Here is a 12,121-nt window from a genome sequence, read left to right as displayed (position 1 = left end):
AGGGGTGGCAGCAGTCCCAGTGCTGTCAGAGGTCCCTACTACCCTCAGACCTGTCCATTTGCACAATAATTTAATTCTTTGTTTATTGTACCTTTTTAGTTTCTCCCTGAGGAATGAAATCCTTATTGAGGACACGAAAGCAAACAATAGGGGTCTTCTTCCACTATGTAGGAGCTACATTAATCAGTAAGTGCTGGCAGATGTGCAACTACAAGAAAATAGGTGGTATCTCAGTAAACACTGAAGGAGTATTGAAATTTGCTGAAGAATGTACAGCCTCATCTGACTTGAGGCCTGTTTTCAATTGCAACAGCTATGATGCCTGCATACTTTAATGTGTCTACTTTTTATGGTACAAATTATGTATGGAAAAGATATTTTTTACTCTTTATTCCCAGAATGTACACAGGATTCTGCTGAGCCAACAGCAGCTGTGTTATAGGAATTGAGTGCATGAAGGTATGGCCAGACTTGGGGCAAGAGTCCTGGGCTACAAAAGGTGGAGGGACACCTGTGATGGGACTAACAGGAAAAAAGTGATACTGTAAGCATCAGAAATTATCTCGACCTTTCTACACTATTTAAGTAATACAAATCATGGCAGTTCTGGTGCAGAAGGGTCATCGCTGCTGTCTGGGGCACATCAGCAACACACTGATTATGTTGCAGGCTTTGTTTGGATGTCTGACTTTGGGTCTGACTACTTTCTGGTTGCCAGAAGTACTTCTTGAGTTGGAGCCTGCATCTTCTGGGCTGTCTCTCATTTGAAAATGTAAGCACTATGTCCTGAAAGGAGCTGTTAATCAGTAGGAATCAAAATGGGATAGAAAATGGTATGCTCAATCTAACATGATTCAGCAGGGTGAAGGGGGCAATGCCATGCAGCAAATCTCTTACCTAGAAGAGCCTTCTGAGCTGCAAAATCATCATGCTCTGGTTCATACGATGCAATGTGCTGTGCTGGTTTGCTTCTGTGTGTTGCAGCTCACCTTCTCTGAGCCTGGGCAGCTCTGGCAAGATTTGGCATTGGGCAGGACTTTAAATAAGTTTCACCCTGAATATGCATTTTCAATAGGAGGGAGTAATACAATAAGGGATAATAATAAGGGAGATGTCTTCTAGGATTATTCATTGCTTTGTTGTGCTTCAGTAATTTAATAGTTTGGACGGTCTTCTCTGTGCTAGGGAATATCATGATGTTGCTACAGAGCCAGATTCTCAGAAGGATTTGTGTCCTGTCGCTGAGACATGGTTTCTGATGGCTAAAAAGTATTTTTTGCTTCTTTTAAGGTCCTAGCCTGTATTAAAAAAAAATAATAATAATGGTTGTTATATAAAGGACTCACAAAGAGGAACAAAGAGCATCTTGTACTTTGTTTGCAAAGCTTTTTGAGAGTTGTATGTTAGCCTTGCTGTTAAGTACTGTGCATGGCACTTGGTTCCAAAAGTTGAGGCAAATGTTACTAACTGGAAACTATAGAAATCTGAGGATACATCTCTGTATTTTTCTTAATTTTTGTCTGTAATATATGAACTTTCTAAACCCTCTGGGGCAATTATACCAGAATGCAGCATGTTGTGACAGTAATTGGCTTCACCTCCAGTAGTTTCTCCACAATTGTTGAAACAGATAATGGATTGGGTTGGAAGGGACCTTAAAGCCCACCCAGTTCTAACTCTCTGCTGTGGGCTGGTTGCTACCTACCAGGTCAGGCTGCCCAGGGCCCCATTCATCCTGGCCCAGGGATGTGACATCCACTGAAGAGGCTCTCTGGGCAGTCTGTGCCACTGCCTCAGCACCCTCACAGTGAAGAATGTTTTCCTTACACCTAATCTATATCTACCCCCTTTTAGTTTAAAACCATTATCTCCTTGCAGGAGTCTTGTGAGTGGAGCAGAGGATAACAATATTGTCCCTTGCCCTGATGGCCATACTTCTTCTGATGCAGCCCAGCATATGGTCGGCTTTCCAGGCTGCAAGTGCACACAGGGCTGCTCTCCATCCACTCATCCCCCATCTGTACTGATGCTTAGAGTTCTCAGTTGAGAACTGAGGGACCTCATCCACTCCTCATATGTCTTGCACTCTACACCTTCACCATCTTCACCAGTAAAAACATAGTGTTGAATTTTGTAAGATTTTGTTTTTAAACCCCCAGTAACAAATTCTTCTGTAGAAGCTTAGAGCTATTGCCAGAGGAACCAGAGGGTTAAGGCCTTCCTTTAAGGGTAGGATTTAAAAGAACAGGTTTTAACGGTGGTGCTCACATTACTCTTGATGCAGAAAAGATAAACTTTAAGAGGATTTGAGGATGAAATCCAGCAAACAAAAGTAAGCTGAAGAAAGTGAATAGTATTACGTGTCTGCATTTTACATAGCTAGCATTACTCAGCATAACGGCTTCAGAAACTGATGCAACCTCTGATCTCTAATAGCTGTAGGTTACCCAAGTTTAATTACACACAGATTAGGGCATCCAGCCTCACGTTTTTCACAGACAGGTACAAAAACATCTTCCACATCTACCTGAATGTGGCATCCAGTAAGGCTTGATGACCACCAGCACCTCAAAAACTCAGCACCTGAGCTCAAAAGGGAGGCATTTGCCCTGAAAAGCACCAAATGACAGCATGTTTCCTATCTGTTATTTCAAGAAAGCAGTTTTGGGGCTAAACAGGAACTTGGAAGTCTTGAGTTGTAAAAGACAAGTGTTTCAGAGGGAGGGCAATGTGTGGGTGGAGAATACTGAGGTGTACAATTTGGAGGTTGTCTCATCCCCAGGTGTGGGTTGAGATGGAAAGTTAGATGGAGGAACACATCCTTGGCCATAGTAGAACACTGTTGCCCTTGCAAGTGTAAGAGGGAAACTTCAGCAAAAGGTAATGAGCTGGGACCTGTGGTGTAATGCCATTTCTTGGCCAGCTTGAGACTTTATCTCAGCACTGCAAGAGGACAAAAGTGTACCTGTGCTTACAATATTTCCTTGTTCAGTTTCATATTTTTTAATTCCACTGCTGCTCAGGTGCTGCAGGGATGCTGCATGTAAATATACAGACTGTGGGTTGGCTCACACTTGGGCCTTTCCACTCTGCGAGGGAAAAAAAAAACAAAATGAGAATGAGAAAGGATCCAGGCCAAGCTTTCTGTACATTCAGTGCTGCACCCTGATAGGAGAGACTGGTGTCAGCCCTACTGCAGGACCATTAAGTGCCACAGAGACCAATGGATCTGCAAATGTATGGTTGTAGGTGTGGTGGGAGTCATACAGTGCCTTCTGTTTCAGGGTTTTCCCTGAGCCAAGTCAGCTCAGAGGTGATTGATTTTTGTGTACGAAGTTTGGACTTATCAGGGAGTTGCCCCACAGAGCAATCAGGCAAAGACCAGGCTGTCACGGGTTCTGGCAATGGGTGTGCAGCATGCAGGAATTTACTCACATTTCATAATGCATTTATATGTTAGTAGCTCCACGGGAGAATGAAAAACAAATGAGATCCCTGCTAAATTTTGGCCGAATTCACCAGTTGTACCTATCTTTGATGCCATACTTTATCCACCTGCAGACCTTGTAGTTTAAGAGAGCAGTCTGGAGGCAGTGCAGAGCCCATCTCTGACCAGGGGGAATTACAAGAGGGATAATTTTTTTTCTGTTGATGTGGGTTTAGTGTGCTACGTGACAAGCAAGAGGAAGGGAGGAGGAGGGGGATGTTGCAAGGCCTGGCTTTGTGTCGACACAGGCATGCAAAGGGTTTTAGAGGAAGGGAAGTGCCTGGAACAAATTAAAACCAAGTCATTTGCATGTGTGTAAGAGCAGTATGGCAAAAGCAGTGGTGCTTTCTGGGATCAGAAATGAAAGGAAATTCCTGCAGCCAGTCGTCATGTCATGGAGCTGAGGGGCTAAGACAGGAACTGACAGAAGCAATCCAGCATTCATACAGGTTTCTTCAGCCCAGAAATACATAGCCAGGGGGCAATGGCCTGAGGAAGGCCCACGGACTGCCAGAGAATGGGGTGAGATGAATGTGAATGAAAGACTGGTGGTTGTGTTGGTGCAAGAAATAAGGGGCATAAGAACAAAACAAGCAACACCCGGCAAAAACAGAATGTGATTTTTGAATGCCTTGGATCAGTTCACCTGCATCTGAGAAAGAAATCACACCTTCAGAGAGATAGCAGCAGTGGATGTTCCAGGTCCCTGACAGTAAACAGGACTACAGCTCCCTCTTGGCAGTGGCAGGGATGCTTTTGGCCCCATCCCACTGACCATGTCTCTTTCCCATGGCCTAGCTGCTGGGGAAGGAAAGTAGTTGCTCTGCCCATCTCCATCCCACTCCCTGTCAAAGTGTGACCTCAGTGTGGGCTTTTCAGGCACCTCCTGATGGATATTTGAGGATGGAGACAGTGGACATGGGACCACTGTGCACAAGGTTGCAGCACAAATGTGTGCAGGAGACAGAAATCATTTTTGTTTCCCATGTGTTGGAAACACATCTCTGACTTATTTATTCCTCAACCCGAAACGCTGTGTGTGCACAGCTAGATGTGTGTCCTAGTGGGTGATGCATAACACAGTGATGCAGCTGCTATCAAATGAGTGCGAAATGATGCTGAGGAGACATTAGGAAGGCAGAAGTAAAACTCTTTTATTTTTTGTAAAAGCAGAAATCTGAACGCATGTGAGACTCAGATTTCTGTGCGGAAGTGCAGGTCAGTGCCTGCCATCTTCTGAGCATAGTACTGGTCAAAGCGTTTGCTCTGGGCCACGGTGAAGTGGTTCTTCCAGTCACCAGTTATGCCTGGGGGGGTGAGAAGGGTCTGAGCAGGGCCAGAGGGGATGAGGGGTTTGGGAGCCCACTGAGGTTGCTTACCTTTGCGCATGAAGGGAGAGATGCTGTGGTCCATGAGGTGGGAGGGCACAGTGCGGTAGTTGGTGCTGGGATTGTCCCGCATGGTCTCAAAGGATGTGTGATGGGCAATGGCCTCCAGTGCCACCTCTGTCAGCTCCCGCCCCAGGAACTGGGCCACCTTGGCAATCTCCCGGCGGGGATCCTGAGGCAAATGCTGATGCTCAGCCCCAGTACTGCCAGGCCTCAGCCTCACCATCATCCCTTGCCCCTCACCTCCTTTATGTCCTCATAGAAGAGGTAGAGGATGGGGTGCTCCCGCCGGCGCTCCCAGTAGCCCCGCACATGGTCGAACCAAGAGCCATAGGCCACTGCATGGGGAGAGCAACCATGAGGATGCATGGCGGCACTCTCAGCATCTCCATGTGCTCCCATGGTTCCCCACCCCCACCTTTGCCAGCCATGAATGCCTCCAGGTACTGGTCCCATGTTCCTGGGTGAGGATGTAGCTTGTTCATAAGGTCAAAGTGGTAGAAGGAGACAGCCACGTCCTTGGCATTGCGACCCACGTAGATTATCTATGGAAGAGACTGGAGACAGCACCCGGTTCCCCAGCACCTGGTGGGGATGCTCTCATCCCTCGGTGTTCCAAACACCACATACAGTGCTGAGGAGACCAAGGTAGGGAGCTACCTTGCAGCCATTGTCCCAGAAGGATTTGGGCAGGATATGTGCAGGCAGATGGCTCTTGACCACGCGGGGTGAGGGCATGGTACCTAGCACGTCTGTTCCTGGGGACCACAAAGGACTTTCCTGTGTGCCTCTGAGAACAGCCCCTGGTGGAGTGCCTGCAGCTGTGCCCTTCCCCCCTACCTGCTGGTATCTCCCCAGGGGCAGCAAACTCCAGCATGGGTACTCGGTTATTGATGACATCCTTTTTGCACTTCTCAGGGTTGCCACCTTGCAGGATCATGTCCACAATCTCACTGACCCAGGTGGTGCCTAGGGAAATTGGCCCATTGGGAAAGGTATTGATGAGACTCAGCACCACCAAAATCCCCAGACCCTAAATGAGTACTGTGGGATGAAAGGAAATCCCACTTGCACCTTCCCAAGATAGCAAGTACTGGCCATGCCGCATGTTTGCCCCCAGGACCACAACACCTGTTGGGGTTTGGGCTGCTCACCAGACTTGGGGAAGGTGGCCACGACAATGTCTTCAGGACGACTCTGGAAGTTGTCCACCCGTTCCCAGTTTGGGGCAAAGGCGCAGACTATGGGGATGCCGTGGACCATGCTCCAGGGCTGGCGCAGGTATCTGTCCGCTGTGGCCATCCTGATGGGGGTAGGGAAGACTCATGGGAGGCAGCTGCTTGGGGGAGCAGCCTAGGACCCTCTTGTCCTCCTGGCCAGTGAGTACCAGCCCACATGCAAGGCTGGGGAGTTGCAGCCTCTAGAACAGGGAGTAGAGCCCCAAGGGTGTCCCAGGTAGTAGAATCCCCTAGCACCACCCCTCTCCTCCCATTTCAGCCCTCGAGGAGGGAAGCAGTTTGACAAGGACTGGGAACATCCTGCAGGAGGAGGTTTTTGGGTGCTATTTGCACCCCGGCGGAGCCCAAACCCCATACCTTGTCATGCTAGGGGCTGAGTCCCACAGGTCTTTGAGCAGCCCCACCCACTTGGTCCCGTGAGGCACCCACAGGCCGAGTAGGCAGGAGGCCTCACCTGGCAGCGTGCGCTCTGCTAGAGGACGGTGACAGCGGAGGAGTGACAGGATGGTGATGCCGGGAGGGTGGCACAGGGAAGGCAGCGGCAGAGGACAGGGAGCCTCGGGCCCAGTGAAAGCTCTGGAGTAGAAGGGAGGAGGACAGAGTGTGTGTGGGAGGAGATGTTTGCCAGCAGTCTATATACCAAGAGGGAGGAGCAAGCACCGGGGAGGTATGGAGTTCATGGGGACTGAACTCTGTGCTCTGTGGCCCCTATCTGGGTGTGTCAGAGACAGAGCAAGAGCAGTGATGCAGCAGCCAGCACACAGAGTGGGCTCAGCAAGGACACTTTATTTCTCTCCGGAAGCACCAATAAAGGGGAAAGAGCCCATGGTGTTGCTCAGGTGGTCCCGTGGGCATGGGTGGACAATAAGGGGCTAAGGAATGAGGACAGGAGAAGGCACCTCAGATTTCTGTGCGGAAGTGCAGGTCAGTGCCTGCCATCTTCTGAGCATAGTACTGGTCAAAGCGTTTGCTCTGGGCCACGGTGAAGTGGTTCTTCCAGTCACCGGTTATGCCTGGGGGGTTGAGAAGGGTCTGAGCAGGTCCAAGGGGGATGAGGGGTTTGGGAGCCCACTGAGGTTGCTCACCTTTGCGCATGAAGGGAGAGATGCCATGGTCCATGAGGTGGGAGGGCACAACGCTGTAGTTGGTGCTGGGATTGTCCCGCATGGTCTCAAAGGATGTGTGATGGGCAATGGCCTCCAGTGCCACCTCTGTCAGCTCCCGCCCCAGGAACTGGGCCACCTTGGCAATCTCCCGGCGGAGATCCTGAGGCAAATGCTGATGCTCAGCCCCAGTACTGCCAGGCCTCAGCCCCACCATCATCCCCTGCCCCTCACCTCCTTCATGTCCTCGTAGAAGAGGTAGAGGATGGGGTGCTCCTGCCTGCGCTCCCAGTAGCCCCGCACATGGTCAAACCAAGAGCCATAGGCCACTGAGTGGGGAGAGTGTCCATGGATGTCACCACATGGTGGCACTCTCAGCATCTCCATGTGCTCCCATGGTTCCCCCCCCCCCCACCTTTGCCAGCCATGAATGCCTCCAGGTACTGGTCCCATGTTCCTGGGTGAGGATGTAGCTTGTTCATCAGGTCAAAGTGGTAGAAGGAGACAGCCACGTCCTTGGCATTGCGGCCCACATAGATCATCTGCAGAAGGGCTGGTGTTGGTGGCACATGGGGATTTATAAGGTGCTAGTAGGGCTGATCACCCCCTTAGTTTGCAGGGTCCCTCCTGTTATATCCCCTCCAACTCTGTTACCTTGCAGTTTTTGTCCCAGAAGGATTTGGGTAAGATGTCAGCTGGGATGTGAGTCTTGATGATACGAGGGGATGGCATGTCCTCCAACTGCTCTGTGCCTACAAAAAGCACTCCCACTACTAGCAGGGTACACGTGAAAACCACAACCTGCCCCCACTCTTTTTGGCCAATGTGGCCCCTGCAACCTGTGGGTAACCTCTGCCCAAAGCCCACTACCTGCTGGCATCTGCCCAGGGGCAGCAAACTCCAGCATGGGCACCCGGTTGATGATGGCATCCCGCTTGCACTTCTTGGGGTCACCACCTTGAAGGACCATGTCCACGATCTCGCTGATCCAGGTTGTGCCTGGGATGGAAGGGACAAGGTTCTGTCTGGTGCTGTTCCCACCTGAACCCATCACAGGCACTCCAAATGGTGCACCCCGACTCTTCCAGTGCATGGCCCCTCTCCTGTGCCGAGGCTGCTTACCAGACTTGGGGAAGGTGGCCACCACGATGTCATCAGGGCGGCTCTGGAAGTTATCCACTCTCTCCCAGTTCTGAGCAAAGGCACTAACCATGGGGATGGCATGCACAGTGCTCCAGGGCTGGCGCAGATAGGCATCCACTGTGCCCATCCTGATGGGAACAAGGGACCCAGGATAGCAGTGGGGTCATCATAGGGCCACCTAGTCCCTATTCAGACCCTGAAATTCCTGCTGAGCTCAGCCATCCTGGCCATGGGAGGAAACTCTGGCTTGTGTGTGGGTGTCCTGGGAAGTGGCCTCTACCTCCTGCGAGGTAAATTGGGACCCTCTGAATTTTGGGGCCAAGGGTGGGGAAAAAGAGGGTGCCAAGAGGGGAAAAAGCCTGGGTCCTGCCTGGCACCAGCTTTTGGGGCAGTAGAAGAGTTTTGAGAAAAGTGAGTGCCGCTCCTTGGGCAAAGAGCAGGTCCTGAAGGACAGCTTGTCCTCTTCCTGTGTTGGTGTGGGTGGCGTGACACACCGATGCATCTGGCAAACCAAAGACCTGCACCTGTCTCTACACTTCTTGTGCGATTGTGGAGATTCCCAAACCCACTTCTTGGGGCCTGCACCCCCTCACAAAGCTGGCCTTGCAAGGATTGAGCAGCAAGTAGCTTGCCAATACCCCGCAGCTGTCAGGGAAACCAGATCCCCCCCCTCCTGAGCTGCTCTGGTCTTGAGGATTAGCATTTCAGAGGCTGGCTGGGGGCTGCTCATTACCTGCTGCTGTGTGACGCGAGGAGCAGGGCGTGCTCTGCCAGCAGACACGGGGGCTTTATTTTCCTTTCTGCGCACAGAAGATGGAGGTGTGGGGAGGTCCTTGGGAATGGGGACGTCACTGGGGGAGGGAAAGGGCGTGCAGAGTCTGGAGCCAGCAGTGGGTCAAGGGGTGAGCCCAGCGCCTAAGATGAGCAGTGCCAAGCTCAGCATCCAATCCTAAGTGGAGCTGGGGGAGGGTGTCACTTTCACGGGGCTCACTGCTGAGATACGGGGTTTAGGCTTGTGCCCAAAAGGCGGGTCCGAAGTTTGCACGATTGCAAAACAACAGTGTCTGCAGCAACCAGAGCACTGCCGGGAAAAGGATTTAAGGGAGACGTGCAGAGCTGGGAGGGAGGTTGCATGTCTTTTTGGTAAAGTCAGAAGCTGGAGATGTGCAGAGATGTTCCTCAGCAGCAGAATCCACTATTTTGGAAACTCATTAAACCAAAGCTGGAAATGGCATAGATGGGAGATTTGGGACTCCAGAGCAAATCCTTGATGCCAGTGGGATGGAGACCAGGTTACCCCAGTGATGCCTGAGCAGAAGCACTGCACTTGTGGGTGAGCGGGGATGATCCCATGTGACTGTGCCAGTAAGTGGGTGCTAGAGTCTGAGCATGAGGTGTTTCCTCTTGCCTTTGTCCTGCAAACCTGCGGCTGGTACAATAGCAATGGATATTTCTGCCCTGCCACTGCTGCAGTTTGCAGCAATTCAGAGGCATAAACACGCCTTGGCAAAGAGGCACTGTGGGACAGCGGGCACCTCCTGTCTGCTTTGGGGTTTTTCCACTCACAGAGCAGTTAGTAAACCTCTTGGCAACACTCAGTCTATTGCAATTTATTACAGGAATAAAAATGATTGGTAGTTTGCCCTAGTCTGGCACTGCTGCAGCAGGAATCCAGTGCCTGCTCCTCACTGGAAGCAGAGCCCTCAGGATGTGCACCCCTCATGCCTCCATTTGGAAGCAGAGATCCGAGCCTGCCATCTGCTGCTGGTAGTGCTGGTCAAAGTGCTCATTCTGGGCCACGGTGAAGTGATTTGCCCAGTCGCCAGAGATTCCTGAGGGGGTAGAAAAGCATGTGAAGCAAAACCTGCCCCCCCAAATATCTGCATCCACAGATGAGGGCTGCAGTATGGCCTGGGGATTCCCCCTCACCAGACACCACAAGCCAAAACCCACCTTTCCGCATGAATGGAGAGAGGCTGTGGTCCATCAGTGCAGTGGTCATTGTCTCATAGTTGGCAGCAGGGTTCTTCTTCATCTCCTGGAAGGAGGTGTGGTGGAGGATCCTTGCCACGGTCTCCTCCGCCACCTCCTTGCCCAGGAACTTCAGGATCTTCTGAACCTCTCTCCGTGGATCCTGAGGAGCAGCAGGAGTGGGGATGTTGGCTGCTGGCACTCCCGCAAGAATTGCCTGGGGCAGCAGGGGTGAGCTCCAGACCCTCCCTCCAGATGACTCTCACCTTCTTCATATCCTCATAGAAAAGGTAGAGAAGCCGCTTCTCATGCCTCTTCTCCCACCAGCCCTTCACATGCTCATACCAGGACCCATAGGCCACTGCAGAATGTGGGTAGGGTTAGCTGAAAAATGGCACAGCAAAGGATGCCTGCCCCACTGGGATTTATCAGGGGAGTCTGGGAGTTCAGCTCCTACCTTTCCCATCCATGAATGCCTGCAGGAACTCACTCATCGTGCCAGGATCAGGGTGGATCTTGGCCATCTGATGGAAGAAGTAGTAGGAGACTACGACATCCTTGGCATTGCGAGCCATATAGATCACCTGAAAGGAGCTGAGGCTGTGGCTGGAGGGGCAAGAGTGGTGTCCCCTCACTTCTGCCCCAGAGGGAGAGGGACTGGGAGCTGCTTCATGGCATTACCTTGCAGTCCTTCTCCACAAAGGAGGCTGGGAGGAGGTGAACTGGCAGGTGGGTCTTCACCAGCCGTGGGGATGGGGTTTTCTCCAGCGTTTCAACACCTGCAGGATGGAGGCTCAGTGCCCTGACCCCATGCTCGCCCCAGCACTGCTTCTTCCCTGCACAGCCCTTGGATGCTCACCGCTCGGTATTCCAGGGACATTCAGCTCCAGGAAGGGCACCCGGTTATAGATAGCATCCCGACGACACTTCTCCAAATTGCCATCATGGTAGATCGCATCCAGGATCTCGCTCAGCCATGTTGTGCCTGCAGCCCATGGGTAGCATTACAGGGGCAGCATTGAAGGGGCTGTGAACTACCCAGCTGTGCCCCATTCTTCTCCTCCCCATCTCCCCTGGAGCCACTTACCAGACTTGGGGTAGGTAGCGATGATCAGGTCATCGTGCCGGGCTTGGAAGGCCTCCACCTGTGGCCAACCTTCCACAAAGGTTTTGAAGAGTGGGATGTCGTGAAGGTGGCCCAGATTCTGCCTGATTATCTCATCCATCCCCATGCTGGCAGCGGGTACCCACTCACTGTGCCCGTGCCCTTGCCCGTGCCCAAGGGAACGCAAAGTCCATCCCACATCACGTGTAGCCCTGCAGGGCGGTGACAGCCTCCTCGACCAGCCCCACTTGGCTGGTTTCCACTGAGCTACGGGTGTGTTGGTCCCTTTGGAATTAAGCGTGCTCGAGCAGGACAAGGAGATGTTCCACCTATCCCTACAGCAGCCCCATGGCACAGCCTTGCTGCTGGACAGTTTCTCTTGCGTGCCAGCGGAATAGCGAACTCGTACCCGCAGCGTGCCTTGGAACAGCGGCCGAGAGCGAACCGCCCCCTCGTACCGCCCTGCAGCGGATAGGCGGCCGTGTGCGCTGCGCCGCGCCCGCCAGGGGGCGCTGTGGTAGCGGATGCCTGTGACGGCTCCCAGCCTCGTGAAATATGTGATCTAATACGGGAATTACGGAGTGCAGCGAGCATGTTGACTTCCTCTTAATGTGTTCTCTGTCTCCGTTAACCAACGGACTAAGGGTCCGTCTGTTTTCTTTTTAAGAAGTGATAATGCATAGTTC

At 52.0% G+C, this 12,121-nt stretch overlaps 3 protein-coding genes across 3 annotated transcripts; all 3 read right to left on the bottom strand.

Annotated features, from left to right (window-relative positions):
• Positions 1 to 4,681: 4,681 nt before the first annotated feature.
• Positions 4,682 to 6,771, bottom strand: LOC140251393 (sulfotransferase 1B1-like). Its single transcript, XM_072335112.1, has 8 exons — positions 6,568 to 6,771; positions 6,030 to 6,178; positions 5,716 to 5,844; positions 5,536 to 5,633; positions 5,294 to 5,420; positions 5,119 to 5,213; positions 4,867 to 5,047; positions 4,682 to 4,794 (listed from the first exon to the last, which is right to left on the bottom strand). Exons 2-8 carry the CDS (start codon positions 6,175 to 6,177, stop codon positions 4,682 to 4,684), a joined length of 891 nt encoding a protein of 296 aa, XP_072191213.1. The 5' UTR covers position 6,178; positions 6,568 to 6,771.
• A 108-nt stretch (positions 6,772 to 6,879) lies between these two features.
• LOC140251423 (sulfotransferase 1B1) lies at positions 6,880 to 9,201 on the bottom strand. The gene is made up of 8 exons (XM_072335180.1): positions 9,093 to 9,201; positions 8,339 to 8,487; positions 8,087 to 8,215; positions 7,871 to 7,968; positions 7,632 to 7,758; positions 7,451 to 7,545; positions 7,199 to 7,379; positions 6,880 to 7,126 (listed from the first exon to the last, which is right to left on the bottom strand). Exons 2-8 carry the CDS (start codon positions 8,484 to 8,486, stop codon positions 7,014 to 7,016), a joined length of 891 nt encoding a protein of 296 aa, XP_072191281.1. The 5' UTR covers position 8,487; positions 9,093 to 9,201; the 3' UTR covers positions 6,880 to 7,013.
• A 741-nt stretch (positions 9,202 to 9,942) lies between these two features.
• LOC140251424 (sulfotransferase 1 family member D1-like) lies at positions 9,943 to 11,864 on the bottom strand. Its single transcript, XM_072335181.1, has 7 exons — positions 11,418 to 11,864; positions 11,190 to 11,315; positions 11,012 to 11,109; positions 10,788 to 10,914; positions 10,597 to 10,691; positions 10,313 to 10,493; positions 9,943 to 10,191 (listed from the first exon to the last, which is right to left on the bottom strand). The coding sequence occupies exons 1-7, from the start codon at positions 11,560 to 11,562 to the stop codon at positions 10,079 to 10,081; spliced, it is 885 nt and encodes a 294-aa protein (XP_072191282.1). The 5' UTR covers positions 11,563 to 11,864; the 3' UTR covers positions 9,943 to 10,078.
• Positions 11,865 to 12,121: the final 257 nt, after the last annotated feature.

This window comes from Excalfactoria chinensis, chromosome 4, assembly GCF_039878825.1.
Source record: "Excalfactoria chinensis isolate bCotChi1 chromosome 4, bCotChi1.hap2, whole genome shotgun sequence".
Lineage (NCBI taxonomy): Eukaryota > Metazoa > Chordata > Aves > Galliformes > Phasianidae > Excalfactoria > Excalfactoria chinensis.
This window is presented reverse-complemented; position numbering and strand designations above follow the sequence as displayed.